At 38.6% G+C, this 18,455-nt stretch overlaps 2 protein-coding genes across 3 annotated transcripts in view; one reads left to right on the top strand and one right to left on the bottom strand.

Annotated features, from left to right (window-relative positions):
- The window catches only part of chd1 (chromodomain helicase DNA binding protein 1), a 38,067-nt gene extending 26,374 nt beyond the window's left edge, over positions 1-11,693 (top strand). For both annotated transcript variants that reach the window (XM_039676242.2, XM_039676241.2), the window contains exons 31-37: positions 2,087-2,368; positions 2,813-2,917; positions 5,473-5,651; positions 8,439-8,538; positions 8,677-8,728; positions 8,818-9,052; positions 10,228-11,693. In XM_039676242.2, the coding sequence (XP_039532176.2) occupies positions 2,087-2,368; positions 2,813-2,917; positions 5,473-5,651; positions 8,439-8,538; positions 8,677-8,728; positions 8,818-9,052; positions 10,228-10,522 (1,248 nt within the window). In that variant the 3' untranslated portion in view covers positions 10,523-11,693. The remainder of the gene's footprint in view (positions 1-2,086; positions 2,369-2,812; positions 2,918-5,472; positions 5,652-8,438; positions 8,539-8,676; positions 8,729-8,817; positions 9,053-10,227) is intronic.
- A 1,026-nt stretch (positions 11,694-12,719) lies between these two features.
- Positions 12,720-18,255, bottom strand: reep5 (receptor accessory protein 5). The gene is made up of 5 exons (XM_039676299.2): positions 18,034-18,255; positions 17,775-17,868; positions 16,040-16,178; positions 13,453-13,621; positions 12,720-13,241 (listed from the first exon to the last, which is right to left on the bottom strand). The coding sequence occupies exons 1-5, from the start codon at positions 18,149-18,151 to the stop codon at positions 13,192-13,194; spliced, it is 570 nt and encodes a 189-aa protein (XP_039532233.1). The 5' UTR covers positions 18,152-18,255; the 3' UTR covers positions 12,720-13,191.
- Between the last annotated feature and the right edge of the window lie 200 nt (positions 18,256-18,455).

Genomic DNA, 18,455 nt, shown 5'->3' with positions numbered 1-18,455 from the left:
GGGTTCTGTCTCTGTCTGAAAACCTGGATATATTATGTAATTTTTGAAAGACCTGGAAAAGTCATAGACAATAAATGAAAATTGAGAAATTGTGTTGGGGACTTAATTGTAAAAGCCTTATCCCATAACCACAAACAATTAGGAAAGTCGTAAATACATTGAACTTTGAAGAACATTCTTGAATCTAAAAAAATATAGAATGTTATTATTTTTAAATAACTTAAATAAGTACTTTAAATTACATTATTTATTGTAATTTATTAACAAAAAATGTGAAGAAAAGCAACTTTGTCTTGAACAATCTGGGACTTTTGCTGGATGATGTGCAATATAGTGAAAATAAGGCCTGATTCATCCTATTGTTAGACATTTCATAAAGCTAATGGGACAAAATCGGCCTTTGGTTAAAAGTCAAGTCAAGTCAAGTCACATTTATTTATATAGCGCTTTTCACAATACAGATTGTATCAAAGCAGCTTCACAGTGATAACATGTAAGTAGCACAACACAGATCAACAACATTGCTAAACACTAAATAAATAAATAACCCCAACTGAGCAAGCTCAAAGCAAGCCAAAAGCAAGGCGACAGTGGCAAGGAACCAAAACTCCATCAGATTGGATGGAGAAAAAACCTTGGGAGAACCCAGGCTCAGTCGGGGGCCAGTTCTCCTCTGGCTTACATTCATATTGTTTAAATATAAATATTAAATATAAATATTGTTTATGAATCAAACGGCGCCATAACATATCGCAGGCGTTGAGTCGTCTCATCACAGGCGTTGGGGCATCCGAAATCCCCGTGAGAGGCTGGACACAAAACTGGACCTGACGAACGCCATTTTTCTCGGGACAAGCGTCCCGAGATAACAGCAGAAAGGCAGATGGGAAATAATTAGCATAGCTGATGTTCATAATAATTTCCGTTATAACTCACAAACTCTCCGTAACCCGAACTCTCCGCAACCCAACCATACGCGCCGACCCGTTTGTCTAAAAGGCTGTCGAGCCCCACTGGTGCGTTAAGCAGTTTCAGTGGCAAACGGTTCCGTATGGCATAACAGAGGACTAGAAGGTAAGCATTATGTGAATGCTTGACTAAAGAGATGCGTCTTTAATCTAGTTTTGAACTGTGTCAGCGAGTCAGAGGCTCGGACCGTATCGGGAAGGCCATTCCAGAGTTTTGGAGCTAAATGCGAGAACGCCCTCCCTCCTTTACTAGACTTCGATATCCTAGGAATGACCAGAAGCCTTGAATTTAGTGATCTTAAGGAACGCGGTGGATTGTAGGGCGAAAGAAGGTCCGTTAAGTACATAGGTGCTAAACCATTTAGGGCTTTATAGGTCAGTAGTAGTATTTTGTAGTTGATGCGGAACTTAATAGGTAACCAGTGTAGAGATGATAAAATCGGTGTTATATGATCATATTTTCTTGACCTAGTAAGAACTCTAGCAGCTGCATTTTGTACTAACTGTAGCTTGTTTATTGAGGATGCAGGACAACCAGCTAATAAAGCATTACAGTAATCTAGTCTCGAGGTCATGAATGCGTGAACTAATTTTTCTGCATCAGAAATAGATAGCATGTTACGTAGCTTAGCAATGTTTCTAAGGTGGAAAAAGGCTGTTCTTGTAACATATGAAATATGATTTTCGAACGACAAGTTGCGGTCTAGTATAACACCCAGGTCTTTTACTGTTGTGGATAAAGTAACAGGACATCCGTCTATATTAAAGTTGTATTGTGAGAGGTTTTGTGAGTAGTTTTTTGGACCAATAAGTAATACCTCCGTAAAAGAGGTGGAGACTGGAGACATTATAAATGATGTCCATATCTCTACTTCCTGCTTTCTTTTACAGATTCATCAGTGTGCTACTTATTCTGAACATTTAAGAACAACAAAAAATCCAAATTGGCCATGGATAATACTTGGATAATTAAATGTCTCTGAAACAATGATCTAATGATGTAACCAAGCTTGGAAAAGCATTATTTGCAATAGTATATTCTGTTCCTTTTGGAAATGCATCACATTCTGGAAGTTAAATGCATTACCAGTACTAATGTGTTTTCTGTCTTCTTGCAGGAAACTGCTCCAGTGAAGCCGGCCAACAGAAGACCACGAGTGTCAGAGCGGGCAGTGAAGGAGGAGGAAGAGGAGGAGGATGAGGAGGAGGAGGAGGAGGAAGAAGACTCCGAGGACGAGTTTGAGGATAAAGAGCCAGTTGAGAAGGACGTAACCGAGAAAGTGGTTAAAAAAGAGATTAAGAAGGAGAAGAAAGAGGAAGCCCGTGACAGCAAAGAGAGGGAACCAAAGGAGAAGGAGATAAAGCCTGAACCTGTGCAGGAAGAGACTCCAGCAGAGAAGGTCACACCTCTTAACTATGCCTTATTTTAAAACTTGAAAACTTTTTTGAAAGTCAATTTTAATTTATTTATTTTGATGGCATGTCCTTTTTATACGCTCTTAAGCTCGCTCGTTCAAACTCGCGTGATCTCTTTTAGTTGTTTTTCCTAGTGTTATTCTGTGACAGTTCTGGTTTATAATCATCAGTAAGATTTATGACCTTTTCATGTCAATTGGTGAGGAGACTTGAGTCTGACCTCTGACAGATTTAGTTAAGAACAGGCCAATAGTTTCACCGCTAGTGGTCCTTCAGCATCCACATGCATGTGATGTCCAAATCCGCTGTTTTCATGCTGCTCGCTAGGGTTTAAGACATCCATGTGTCATTTTTATCTTTGTATCAAACTATACTATTGGTCCAACATGTGTATGAATTACTCAACCAGCGGTTGACTGTGTTCTCAGGCTGTAGAGGTGAAGGCCGACACCCCCGTGCACACGCCCTCAGGAGGAGATGCCATTCATTTGTCTGAGGAGTCTGAAGAACTGGACCAGAAAACCTTCAGTGTGGTGAGTTTGAAGAACCGAGAAGCCATTCATCTGATCCAAACCTTTTCCCAGGAGATCCAAAGCCAAATCATAAACACTAGCTGCGATTACATGGACCCTAATGATCCAATTGCAATCGGACTAGTAGCACAGCGGGAATAAAGGCATGTGTAACCACGTCATTTGTAATGAATTGGTCAAATCCGATTGAAATTTCATTAGGATCGTAAGGGGTGGTGTTGTCACGATACTGGAATTTCCAATTTCAATACGATACCTTGAAAAATATCTATATTAGATATCAGGGGGGAAACTGTAATATATAGCACAAATAAATACATTCAAATAAAAAGATAATTAACATAAACCTGGATTTAAGTTTTTTAGGTTGGACTAACAGTATCCAGGTAAGAAATAAAAGTGAAAATGATTGTTCTACATTTGATTTAGATTAATCTTTAAATACCGATTAATACTTAAAAATTTAAGTAACAAAAGTTATTCAGTCAAGAGCAGTGAGTGATTTTTCTGTTCTTTGATTAACATGGCAGACAGAAGCGGGTTTATTAGGCTGCTGTCACTTTAAGAGCTCATGCACAGATCCAATATAACATTTACATTCCAAAACTGACCAAATTTACCTGAATACTCGCCAAGATGTACAATTTTACATAATTTTGTATGAATTTGATTTGTTTTAAGGGCAATAAGCCACGAAAAAAATGGTACTCGGGCCTTCTGAGAGGCGGCACTTGTGTAGGTCAGTGGTGCGTGTGAAACTGCAGGAATGACTCAAATTATGCACAATACAAGCACAACGACAAAAACAAAAAAAATTCACAACGACAAAAACTAAAAAAAAGTTGCAAAAAACGTATTTTTTTAAGTAAACTTTCGATTCAGAAACTTATCGGCATCTCTTTCGGCATCTTACGCTCGTCATCCACTCAAAACGTAACGTGAACTTACAATTTGGCCGGCACGCAACAATTGTGTTTCCAGTCTAGCTAGATCCGGTGCTTTCAGTCAGGATGCGGAATACGCGGCACTACGCCAGTTTTAAAAAATTTTAGATGCTAAAAAGTTTCTATTGGCCGCGCTGGTAATCGTCACAGTGGCAAAAGTTGAACTATTTTGAATTTTGACCGCGGTGTGCGCGCCGCTGCTCTTGCACTTTTTTGTTCAACAAAGCAACAAAAACGTCCATTGAAATGAATGGGTTTCATAGCGCAGCATACCACGTCCTGTTGCAAAAGCATGTGAAAAAAAAACTGCAAAGTTTGCTAGGCCAAAAAAAAAAAAAAACGTTAATCTCGTGATAAAAAAATTAATCGCGTTAAAATGGGTTTGCGTTAACACCATTAATAACGGGTTTAACTGACAGCCCTAATCCATACACATCGAAGTGTTGAGTATTGAACAGTAAGGGGGGTTTAAACCTTTAATCCGTTTGAAACCCGAAACTGGAGCATTCTATAAATGTGCAATGACGTATGTTCCCTTTTTGCCGCGCATGCGCACCAGAACACGTGGAGGCAAGTGCTTTTAAGTACCAACATTTTTAGGGACAGGGACACGTTCAGTTACTTGAGTAGGATTTTCTCCATCCCTGGTAAGATAGCATCATAAGCGTGTTCAATTATTAGGGGTTGCCTAATAGCAATTGATGCGTACGGACCCACAGTTCGGAAATCATGTAACTGATGGTTAATCTTGGCAGTTAATCCAGGAGAGTGAAAGTTTACCATTTGGACATGTTTTGTTTTGCCAATTAACAAATTTTAATGATTTTAAACGCGGAAAAAGTAGAAATCGGCAGGTGCACTGTTTGTGTGCGCTTCGGGTGTGTGAGGCTGTGCGCACAGAGAGAGAGAGAGGCGGGGTTTCAGAGTGCTTAAACACTGAAATGATTCCTCTTTGGCGTTTACGTTGTACTTGAAAGGACGCATACTTGAGACAGGTATTTTGACAATTGTGTGTGTGTGTATAAGTAAGTTATAAAAGTTGAGAAACAAATCGGATATGTCAGTGTATTGGGTCTGTGCATTCGGTCCTAGTGACGCAGCATAATATTTCTGCTGTTGTCTGTGTCATTAATGGTTTTTAAAATACTAATAGGATAAGTGTGCCGTGTAAAGTGTGACTAACAGGCAGCGTCTCCAGCTGCTCCCTTGAGAACCAGACCAAAAAAAAGTTGCATGCACCCCTGATAATAATGCATGATGCATCGAACAAGCTGAATATAGTGTCATAAATGTGTCAATATAATATTCTCCTTCTACTCATCGTATGTAAGTTGTGCAAGATAACATTTTGCTTTGGACTCTCATACACGGTTCACACTCTCGTTCACAAACACAGCAATCATACCATGGTTAGTTTTAAATCCAAGCAAACCTGCTAAGTGTGAGCACACCCTAATTAGGGTGGATCTAGTAACTGCTCACCTCTAGGCAACATTTCCTGTTTGTTTGGCAAGTCGACAAAACTAGGTTTAGAACAGAAGCTGATTTCCTGTTTTGTGAGTGATACTGATGTAGATGATTGTACTGTACTGAATTGTGTGTGTTTGTCAGTGTAAGGAGAGGATGAGGCCCGTGAAGGCAGCACTGAAGCAGCTGGACCGTCCAGAGAAGGGTCTGTCTGAGCGAGAGCAGCTGGAACACACGCGGCAGTGCCTGATCAAAATAGGAGATCACATCACGGAGTGTCTGAGAGAATACACCAACCCCGAACAGATCAAGCAGTGGAGGAAGTACGTCATTTCTCATGAGCCTAGTAGAGCTGCGCGATTCAGCGTTAAAACATGGCCAACTCGTTTCAAACGACCACTCGATCTTGCTCCTAAATGAGAACGATTCGGCTCTATTAATCCTTTCACAAGTACGATTGTGCTAAGCAGTTGGTCATGTACAGTATAGGTATGAAACCACTTCATAAACGGTCTTTTCAACAACACAGGATTATTTCTTAAAAATACTCATGTCACAGAAGTACTGGAGCAAAATTGTATAGTTGAGATATAAACACTGATGTCTACTGTAGCGATTGAAATAGAGTAAATCACCTTTTGAACTTTTTATTGGAGCTTTACACCAGTAGGTACGATGAGAGACCGTTACATTTATTTGTCATTGAATCATTCAAATCATTTAAGAGATTCATTCAAAAGCAGTCATTCATCCAGTAAGAAACAAGTGAACTATTTATGAGTGAGTCATTGAATTATTTATTCAAACATTAAAAGTAACACTTTATAATAACTGCACACTATTAATCATTTGTTAAGTATGAGTAAACAGTTAATTCATCATTTATAGAGTATTAATAGACATTAATAAGCAACTTATAAATAGAGCTATAAATGCTTTTTTTCTTGATTTAAGCATATCGATAATGCGTTTAATAATTGTATTTTCATACTTTGTTAATGATCAGTTAATAATTTCTAAATAAAGTATAGCATTATTTACAAACCAGTTATTTAAAAGTTGTCAGTCATTTATAAGATCACTTAGAAAGTAGGGGTGTAACGGTACACAAAAATCACGGTTCGGTACGTACCTCGGTTTTAAAGTCACGGTTCGGTACGTTTTCGATACAGCAAAAAGAAAGAAATGCCAGAGAAATGTCCTATTTTTGAATAAGTGAGTTTTCCTACAGTAGATCTTGAAACTTTCAGGTTTATAAATGGGGGTCATCTTTGAAGGATGAACAAATAATGTTTTGGTCATCACATTAAAAATAACATTTAAATATATATTTATTTATATATTTATATATAATATACATATATATATATATATATTTATAATATTTTAATTTTGAAGTGCTGGAAAAAGATGGGAAAAAGACTTAAGTTTCACCATTCCTGCCAAACTGGTTCCAGTTAGTGTTGCTAAATTAAATCCATGGTGAATGTTGCTGGTCTGTGGACGTAAAGTATTACACTAGTTCAATCACGGCACAATGTTTCTCCTGGTTTCCACGACAGCGCTGTTTGATCTAATACAGATCTATGGTTAATAACGGAGAAATGTGAATGCTTCTCACTGGATCTCGCAGCGATGTTATTACCTCAGTGGCGAATTCAAATGTTTTCTTTACCGGATGTGTGTTAACAGTGTTGCTTGATCGAGATCGGCTCGCGCTGCACAGATGTTGCTGGTCCGAACTGATAAACGATCTGTGAAGCACATAATGAGTAGCGCATTTTCGTTTCGCTTTCATTACGCTTGCCATTTGATGTTGTGCAACGTTGTGTTGGCCGCGTCAGCACGAATTTTGCCGGCAGGAAAAATGGTCCAAGCAATTGTTCGGTTTGTATGCGTACCGAACCGGAAGCCTCGAACCGAAACGGTTCAATACAAATACATGTACCGTTACACCCCTATTAGAAAGTTTAAGTAAATGTAGTTATAAAGCATTTAGTAGTGGCCAGTTTGTGAGCTCATCTAAAGTGAGGACTATTCATGCCTTGTAAAGAAAGGCGATTTAAAGGCTCATCAATCTCCTAAACAGGTAACAAACACAACACAGTGATGCAGAACGTAGAAATATTTAACAGCCTTTAAATCTCCTTTATAAATGCTTTACAAGGCATGTCCTCACAAACATAGTTAACTGACCACTACTATATTCTTTATAACTACCCAAATTAACCCTGAATTACAGCATAAATACATGTTAGAAGAATTTATTAACACACTAAGTAACCATCACTATATGTCTGAATAAGATGTTTGAATGTACATTTAAACACTTTATTAATCATTTACTTACACACTCTAAGTAATCTAATGAACCACTGACAACTCTTAAATAACTGGTTTATAAAAAAATGCAATTCTTCATTTAGTAATGATAAATTGATCATTAATAGAGGATGAAAATAAAATTATTTAACAAATTATAGATATGCTTTTAAATCAAGAAGAAAGCATTTATAAACTGATTATTAATGTCTATTAATACTTTAAGATGAATTAACTGTTTACTCGTGATTAACTAATGATTATTAGCGTGTAGTTATTATAAAGTGTTACCATATTGAATTATTTGTTTTTTTTTAAACTTTACAAATATATGTACAATCTTTTAAATAGACCGCAGCAATTAACATTTGTCCAGAACCGCTATTAAATTGCACGTTATTTTGTTCAATGGGCTTTATGCACAGCTGCACTACTTCGTGAATTTCAGCCAGCTCCTTGTTTCCTGTCTGCCATTATTGGCCAAATTGATTAATTCAGGTGTGTCTGATTATTGTTGCCGTGACTACTGAGGTCAAGCACACCTGAATTAATCAATTTGGCCAATAATGACAGACAGGAAACAAGGAGCTGGCTTAAGTTCAGGAAGTAGTGACGCTGTGCATAAAGCCCATTGTTTATTCTGAATCAAGGGAGAATCATGATCTATTTTAAACCAACAAGAACATTTGTAATTCTTAGTTGATCCAGAATCGTGCAGCTCTAATTCACAGTAAATAAATGAAGATCATTTTGAGTTTATCAATATCTTGATTGTTCCTATTTTCCAGAAATCTGTGGATATTTGTTTCGAAATTCACTGAGTTTGATGCCAGGAAACTGCATAAACTGTATAAGCACGCCATTAAGAAACGACAGGAAAATGCTCAGGTATGAACACAACATCTTTGAAAAATTCACTCATGTTTGAATGTTTTTGCTGAATCAGTGTCATATGCTGTAACGCTTGTAATAGATGTCATTATCTTCGTAATCTTTTGATTGAAGTTGATGCTTGTTTAATTTCAGGCAGTGGAACAGAACACTAGCACTGTAAATACACAAAGCTTGAAACACGCAGGTATGTCCATTTATATGGGATGTGTCACTACTTCTGTTGCATAACCGCTCTCTGTGAACGTGCGTGACGTTGCGTGCGCTGTGTTGCAGATGTCGAGCGGATCAAGGAGTCGCAACAAGACGACAGCAGCAGAGACAGCTACAGCTCTGACAGACACCACTCGTCCCGCTACCATGAGCACAGCAAAGACCGCCACCCTGCAGACATGTACCGCAAGAGCTCGGACTCCCGGAAGAGGCCCTACTCGTCCTTCAGCAACGGCAAAGACCACCGCGAGCGCGAGCGAGACCCGTACACAGACAGAGCAGAGCGACAGGACAGCAGGTCAGGGAACAAGCGTTTGTTTGCAGATGCATCTTTCTCCATTGTGTGAATGGGGTGATTTATGAGTACATGACGTGCATATCATGGCCACAGCTGAAGAATCACATGACTTGACCTGTTCCTTCATTTTAGGTGCATCTTAGAATGAGGTCAAATTAAAATGATGGAACGAATTAGTTCAATGTGGCCTTGATTTACTTAAAGGGTACATGACACACACACACACACACACAGTTTCTAATTATCTAATAATGTTGAGTGTTGCATCCTTCATATTTCTGAAGAGTCTTTAGTTTTATCAGACTTATAAAAGACAGTACCGATTCTTCCTGAAAACAGCCACACTCCCGGAGGCGAGCCGTGGGCGGAGCTAAAGTCAAGCACAATACATCATTGCATGATCACTGCATAACTTCTCATTCACTATACGTGTTGTTTAGATTATATGCACTTGCACGTCGATTGCCAACAAAACAGACATTTGATGCAGTTTTAATCACTGCCTGTGGTGCCGACTCATGACCGGGATCTTTTATCTCTGGGACTGCTCCATCTTTCAGTTTCAAACGATCTGCAAATCCTGCGTGGAACTGAGCCGTGCTAATAAAACATTAACCACTGAAATACCTTCCGAAACTTACGAATCCTGAAGGAGTTCATACGTCCATTTTGCTTTTTTGCTACTACTTTGTTAAAGAGTTGGGTTCTCATGCTAAACATGGACAGTGTGAATAAGTCAGAATGCATGAAATCGCATTAGACATCCCCTTTAAAACTGTCAAATATATGAGTTGACGACGGGGAGGCCTTGAAGTGAGAGATCCACTGGTGTAGATGACCGATATATCGCCGACGCCTAAACGTGCCGTTTGTTTTATCTACATCAGGTGATTCGTTTTTCTGTTTGGCTGATGTGCTGGAAGTGAAACTTTTAGTTTGACACTGCTTTTACAGAGGATTTTTCATATTATTAATTATCTAATTATTTCTAATTTAGTAAATGTTTATTCAAATAAATATACATTTTATTTCAGCAATTGTTGTGCGTTTCATATCTTTAAATTAGTGTGAGAATTTCTGGTTGTTTTGTGGTATCAGTAAAAGGTCTTTGTTGTGTCATCATCATCATCATCATCATGATGCTGATATGGTAACGTGTGTGTGTGGTTCTGCAGATACTACAGCGACAGCAAGCACCGGAAGCTGGACGAGCACCGCTCCAGTCGAGAGCACCGATCCGAGAGCAACTCCAAGGACCGAACGCACTCCGACCACCGCTTCTACTCTGAGCACCGGCCCGGCTCCGACTACACGCATCACAAATCCTCCCGGGAATACCGCTACCACTCGGACTGGCAGACAGAGCAGAGGACCGGCCCGCGCTCGCCCCGGGACCAGCGCTCGCCCTTCGAGTACTCATCCGACCACAAGAGCACACCCGAACAGGTCTGGAGCGGCCGCAAGACATAGCGCTCTCAACGCACTGGTCCTGATCAGCCATACATTCAAACAGACACACACACACTCTCACACACACAGGAAATGCCTTAGGGGACTGTTGGCCGCTGGGACTCTGGGAGTGCCGCCCTTTCCTACTCACCTCGGAGGACACACAGATTTACACTTATTTTTGTATTTAAGAGTTGGCTGCATTCTTTCGTAGGTGCTGCAGAATAATTTTTTTTTAATTATTATTTTTTATAAATTGACTACTTTCCTTTTTTGTTTTTGTTTGTTTTTACTTTGAAACAGACGAATCCATGTTTCACTCTCGCGTGCGACACTGGATACCGACACACACCCGTAAACGACCGCAGCTTATTTAAGAAGTGTTGAGTGAACGGACGCTACACCGGCGTGTCGTCTTTATCAAGGGTTTCTGTTGTGAAGGACTGGGGTTCACCTTCCAAAGTACCTCGTTTACAGTGTTTTGTGACAATTTTGCCAATTTTTACCTGTAATTTTTCTTTCCATCATGCTTGAATTATTTAAATCTGTCTTGGCTGTAAAATAATCTGGACTGTTTTTAGTGCGCATCAGATAATGTCACTTTTTCACATTGTACTACTGTAAATTATTGTATAAAGTAAATCAAATGGGCTTTTCTCAGGCTGGTATTTTTTTAACTATTTCCCCATCGACTCAGGCTATTTCCTCTCCCTTTTTTTTATGTAAGTAGTTTGAATCATGAATTGGGGTAAATATTCCATTTGTATTCATTCTGTAGGAACGTTTTGTTTGTTGATCTCTTTAGTTTATCTGTATTTGTAAGTGAATTAGCCTCACTTTATAATGGCATCATGTCATAGAATACAAACTGTGTAATAAAAAAAGGACATGAAAGGGTCGATCCTAGCTAGAGGCACTTATGAGCTCTCATTAGAACATTTCCATGATAATCTTTCCTCTTGTTTTCTATAAATGTTGGCAATAATGTACTCTTTTCTATGCAGCCCGAGTGTTTTTTCTGCTGACTGGCCCGAGTAAGTCAGAATGCTGTTACAGGACATACTGATGTATATAGATCTCCTTCTATATTTCAAATCCAAATTTACACTGAAAATGCATGGATTTTTAAAGTAATTGTTTTATATAATTGTTTATAAAGTCATTAAACTCAAATCACTGTTTCCACCTGTAATCTGGCTTTAATGTAATTTAGTGTGATTTCTAGCAGTTCTCATGGTCCTTTTTCAGAACATTTTCAGTTGCATCGTTCCTCAGAAGCATTTCACATTGAGGTTGGCTGGTATTCGTCTATGAATCCATTTTAAAACGGGTTGGTTTGTGGATAACCGGTTTGGCCTGGGGCCGGTTGCATAAACCGTCTTACATGTGAGTTGTTAGACTGTTCATAACTTTTGCACTCAGTTTGTCTAATAACTACTAGTTGGTCATTTGAATTCTTAAGATAGTCTCAACATAATGCTATATTTATTCAACCAGACCACGTTTAGATTAAGTCTTAGTTCAATTAGGACATTTAAGTATCTTTCATAAACGTGCCTTGCGTCAAACGAGGTTTGGCACCAGCAGCAACTAGAGTAAACTCGTATGTGTTGCTCGTCACCTCAATATGTTGTAATTCCAGGACATTGAGTAGAAGCCATCCAATCAGATTAGATTTGGGCTGCGTCTGAAATCACATACTTTTGTGTAGGTACTTGTCTTAAAAATACTTTGAGTGTGCTAACGTATATTCCATTATAGTATGAACGTAATCTGGATGCACTACACTAACCATGTGACCTACCAGTGTCAGTTGTCACTTACTGTCAATCACAAATCCTCTCCTGTGGCCTCATGGGATAGTAAAATGTCCAATATATATTTCAGAATCTCATCAGAAGTACTGAGTACTGTGAATTCAGACATCTTTTGTCACGCGGTATGCGATTTCAGATGCAGCCTTGGTTTGTCAGCGATGTATTGTCATTCACTCCTTTGACCATGTGATACATGTGAACTACAACGAGCAACATGACGTTTGCTCTGACCTACTCTTTATTGGCTTTCGTACTCGAGTACTCTCTCCTTCCCTCCTCACATTGGTTGCGTGCCAACAGATGTGCTGTTTGTGCAGTGAAGACTGCTTTAACACCAGCAAACCATAAAACCACACCATGCTGCTAAAGGAAGAAGAAATGAAGCAGCGTACACGTCACAATCAGTTGTGGATTTCAATGGTTTAATTGATGTCAAATGCATGATACATATGTTTAGAGTTCCACTGATATCCTCAGAATAGACATTTTCTACAAACAAAAAACCTTGTCGCACATAAATACATCTTAGAATGAATATGTTAAATAAGAAGCAAGATAAATCATTTGATGACCTATATAGAAGCCAAGGACGTCTACAGGAAAGATGCGGATGTTTACTGAGACTGAAGCATTGCGGGGGGAGCGTCACTTAATTTCTCTAACGTGATTCATGATAAATGCCTTACCTGCTTAACCATAACCATCTTAACTCAGAATTGATGTCATCTAATATGGCTACCACAGTATAAAGACAGTTACAATAATCAGCCACTTCCAGTTTTCAAAAATTAAAAATAAGTGCATATAAAGGCAACATTTATTCAGGCAGGTGTCGTCCTGTGGGATAAGATGCAGTTGAAATGGCTGTGGCTTTTAGTAGTTCTTTTTCTCCTCAAAAATAAGATTGGCAGTGGCTTTCTTGGCTGGTGACAGAGAGAAGATGATAAGATTAGCAATCAGTGCATAACTGCTTTTACAAACTAAAGACGCATGCAAGTCATTCTGAAACAACATGCAGAGTTTGGACATATTACATCAGTCAAATCATTGATGAAACATCATGATGATTTATCTATTCCTCAAATCAGAAACAAACTCTACTGGCAAAAGACATGAAATGCATCTGGTTTTCACCTTCTTCTTTAATCTTGTCCGCAGCATCTGATGCTTTATCCTTGACGTCTTTCATCACACTGTCAATCTTGACTTCATGCTTTAAGAAGAAGGGGAGGATGATTTTTGTGTAGAGCAGAACAGAGCCGTTGGAGGGGGTGGGAGCCATGCACCAGACCAAGAACACACACTAGAGAGACCAGAACACACACATTATAATACACATCAGATAACAAGACTTCTGTGTCCATCTCAGTCCATTCACACAGGTGCTTTTCTACCTGAATACTGTGTTTTGATGATATAAGTGTTCTTTTAGGGATCAAGCACACAGCTAAACACGTTTGGACTGTATCACCTTATTGAAACTGGAGTCAAAACTTATCAAAATCAGGTTGAATTGTTATACAGCTGGTCATGACTAGCTATTAGGGGTGTAGCGATGCCCTCATGTCACGATTCGATACAGAACACGATACTGAACTCACGATATGATATTATTATTGCGATACTCCAAGACATGATAAAAGGTACTGTTGATTAAAAAGCTAAATTTGGTGTTACATTGTGTGTGTGTAAGTGAATAGGATGGACTTGATGATGGAAACCCAAAGCACAGGACAATAGAGACACCAGAATAGCAATATTCAAGATTCTGGAGCTGAAAATACTGAATTATTTCAGACGAATATGCTTGATCTCTGTCACTCGATATATTTATAATAATGTAGGACACTTTTACTGATAACAGTAATATACTGAGAATATTTTCCCTACACATTTTGCGTGAACTATACAGAATACATATTGTCATTATCCACTACACATATGGTTTAATTTTTGTATTGCGATATATAGCTACACCCCTACAAGCTACTGTGATATTTTCAGTACACCTAAATATTTCAATCTGAAGACGTACAAGAAGTTTGCCAAATTAATAATGTCACTGATGATCCAAAAAACTAAGCACAACTTTCCCAGGACTATTATTAGTCAAATATAGGAATAGGAAAAGATATAAATAGGTTAATAGGAAGCTTCTGGCAGATGTATTGGGCTGGAGCTCAACAGTAAACTCACTACAGTTCAAACACTGCCTTTCCTCTTATAACTTCATGAGTTACTCTCTTATTTTAACTTCTATAACCTGTGCACCATTTGGTGTAGAGAAACAAAATACTTTTTTGAATCTTAAGTGTACTTTTAAATTAGTTACATTTTGGCATTGGACGCCATCTTGGTATTTGTTGAGCGTCTTCATACTGACCTCAACTACTCCACTGGTCTTCAGCGTTCATGAGACTCGCAAGAAGAACGCCACATGAAATTCACTTTGTGTACTAGGACGGACCCCTTTGAAAACAAGATGCGTCTTAAGGGGTTTATCCAAAAGAATCAAAACAAAACACCAATATTCACCTTAATTTGTGTCATGTCGAGTTCTTCTTAGTCTTGATTTCCCACAACTTGTGTGTTTTTCTGTGCGAGACGGAGTGAACTGTTGCGCTTACAGAGTCTCATGAACACACAAAAGCCCAACGGCTGAGGTCAAGAATTTTCATTAAATAACATTAAATCTCAGTCTGTTTTTCACCAAACCTATTTTAAACCCCGAACACTTGGCATCGGGTCGCATCATTCTGTGATACTCTTCTCTAAAGCGTGACACGGGTCACTATTCACTGCCACGGGGTTTGTCGTACAAACATTGTAAAATGAAATTCCAAGACTTTCCAAACACTACTTTTAGGGTTTTCAAGGACAACAATCAGAGATATCACTTATCAAACAATGATACATCTACACCAATATCAGATGAGTGTAAAAAGATTGTCATAAAACGGATAGTTCCAGTCCTTGATTCTGATTGGTTGAGCTGTGTTCGCAGCCGTTGTAAATGACTCACACACCTGTCAGCGCATTACATTAGTGTTACACACACCCGTTAGCGCATTACATTAGTGTTACATGCACGCACGTGCGCACACACACGCGCACACACACACCGGTAAGGGGTTTTTAGGTGCTTATTGCTTTAATATAGGGTCTTATTGCTTTATTTTATCGATACATTTAAACACTATTTTCAAGGGTTTTCCAAGACTTAAATTTAAAAAAGTCAAACTCCAGCACTTTAAACACATTGTAAGAACCCTGCTGCCATTATATGGATGAGCGCGGCATTAAAAAATAAATATATATATATATATATATATATATATATCTCCCTTTGCGGTCCAAAACAAAAAGAATAACATACAGCATTACAACACCAGGGTGAGTAAATGATGACTTAATTATCATTTTAGGGTGAATTATCCCTTTAAGTAATAATAATAAATAGGTGAAATATAGTAAAATATGTGATTGTAGAAATATGGCTCAAGTACCTAGCTATTTTTTTATTAATTGTGAACATCTGCTGTAAGCTTACAGTAATCAGTGGCATGAAATCAAAGAAATCAAATATGGCGACTAATCCCTGTACAAAAGCTCTGCAGAAACCTGTGATAAATCTATATCAGCAACTGATGTGACAGGACTACAGGTTCTCATTACTAAAGAAATACATGCATTGCGAACAACATCATGCGCGGTCCAATACCTTTCCCAAGAAGTAGAAGGGGAACCAGGAGAGGAAGATGTCAGCGAAGAACTCGGCGACGCTGAACACACCGTACACCACCCAGTAGGTCAGCCATTTGGTGTCGTCCTCTTTAGTGGCGCTCTCGATGGCTTTGATTCTGCAGACACATCAACAGTCACACACACAGTCGGACAAAAGATGTTTCGTCTACTCATGTCAGATAACGGGCAGAGGAGAAGGGATCTGTGGGTAGACCAGTGAAACTCATAACTGCTATTTTAACCCTGTAAAGCCTGACATATATGAGATCATAGTCGGTTTTCTATTTTTATTGAAACTTTAGACAAAAAAGAACTCAGTTTATTATCAAATTTGACACATCAGGCATTTATGGCTCATATAGTATGATAACGTGAGAATATGGAGCTCGAGGAAGAAAAGTGCAGATGGTGATGCTTATATTCACAAAGATGTAATGTGTAATGCGATGAGATCTTAACAGAATACTGACATCATACAAGCATATAAATACCAATCACTCTATACCTGACAATAATGTCTTAGAAAGATGATATTTCAATGCTTAGTTTTAAAATGTATAATGCAATGCAATGTAATGAAACCTTCATCAAAAGCCTGATGATCATATTTGCGACTCATGATTTTACTATAAAATGATAATCAAGTAAACCAAAGTTGCTTCAGTCCAGTTAATGTTAAGTTTGAAATATTACTTACAATTTAAAAGTTATTATTACATTAACTTGATAAAATTAGGTCAGATTTGACAGCAGAAAGATATATAGGAGGAGCTACCAATCAGATGACAGAGGAAATGTAGAGGGTTGAGTAAAACAGGCTTTTCAGCAAGTTTTGATCGTTTAGAGACGTGCGTGTCAAATATGCTACACAGGCTTCATTGAGGTAAGAGGAACTGAGGCTGGAGTCACGAGGCCTTCTGTGGTCTAGCGTCTTCAACCCCGAACTGCCTATCGCACCATCACACAAGATCAATCCTGTTTACAAATACATTCATAACATTGCGTTTTATGTATTCAACATTCTAATCATTGAAATATGTACTTCCTTGAATCTGCACTAAATGCTATGGTGCCCTGAAAAGCATTTTTGTATAGGGCCCTACACCGCAGTTTTACTGTTCAAATTAAAACATGAATAAAATGTTGATAATTATTAGCAAGTTTTAATAATATTATTATATAACTACATTGCTAAATTCTACGGTACAGCAGTAATACATTTCTGCAATTTAATTCAGTAATATAATCATTCAGTAATACATCACAAACGGTGGCCATTGACATAATGGGGGAAAATATACAATGGGGTCTATTAACTGTTCGGTTCCCAGCATAATTCAAAATATCTTCTTTTGTGTTCAGTAGAAGAAAGAAATGTACACAGGAAGGATAGAACATGAGGGTGAGCAAATGATGACGATTTTCATTTTTCAGGTGAAATAGCAGCTATCCCTTTAACATAAATTTGACCTAATAAGCAATATCTTCTGCCTACTCCTTTTTATAATCAGTTGTAATCAGATATTCGACGATAAACATAAGGTTTTGAAGGAAATGTACATGTTTTGCCGTGTACACTTCCTGCTGCGTACTACTAAAGAGTGCGCGCCGTTACGATGACGTCAGCGGTCCGTAACCGCGACGTCGATGACGCAACTACCCGCGGCGTGACGCCAGAACAAACAAAAAGATCGATTACAGTTTTAACTCACGATATATACGCAGGATAGACGAATCCAATGAGATTACAAAGAAGAGAAGCGCCGTATCCGATCACCAGATAGACTGCAAGGAACGCGATGACAGCTGCAAGACAAAAGACAACATCAGCCTACTATCACTCTGATCCAATACAAAAACCCTATTCTTGGTTAAACAGCATTGCAGCTACAGAGTAAACCGTTGAAGCGGTTGTTTTTCTCCTGATCTGACGTGTCCAACACGACACATGTGTTCCTGATTAATACTCACCATAAGCGATATAGGACCTGTCCACGCCAGTTCTCGCCTCTATCTTCGAGAGCACGTCCGTCATGACATTTTTCTCCCGGAGGAACTTGTCGAAACGCTCTTTTAGCGCGAACGCCATGATTTGTCTGGATTGGTGATTGTTTAATATAGTATGAACAGCAGCTCAACTCCTGCTGTTCTCAGTTCAGTGTGACTTGCACGCCGAGGTTGTGACGTCACGACGGCACTTCCGCGACCACACCCTTCATATAACGGTGTAAAATGACAGCTGTAAGGAAGAACGCCCTGTAAATGTAAAATTAAATTTTACACTGAAAATATGTGTAGAAATATATTCATAATGGCTTTGACTGCAAGAGAGGTGAGGTCGAATACATAGAAGATATCCTTTTCACAAATTAGACAGGTGTTTAAATTTAATT

Source organism: Pimephales promelas, chromosome 23 (genome assembly GCF_988280905.1).
Source record: "Pimephales promelas chromosome 23, fPimPro1.hap1.1, whole genome shotgun sequence".
Lineage (NCBI taxonomy): Eukaryota > Metazoa > Chordata > Actinopteri > Cypriniformes > Leuciscidae > Pimephales > Pimephales promelas.
The sequence above is the reverse complement of the archived record's forward strand: the minus strand, read 5'-3'. Positions and strand labels throughout refer to the sequence as shown.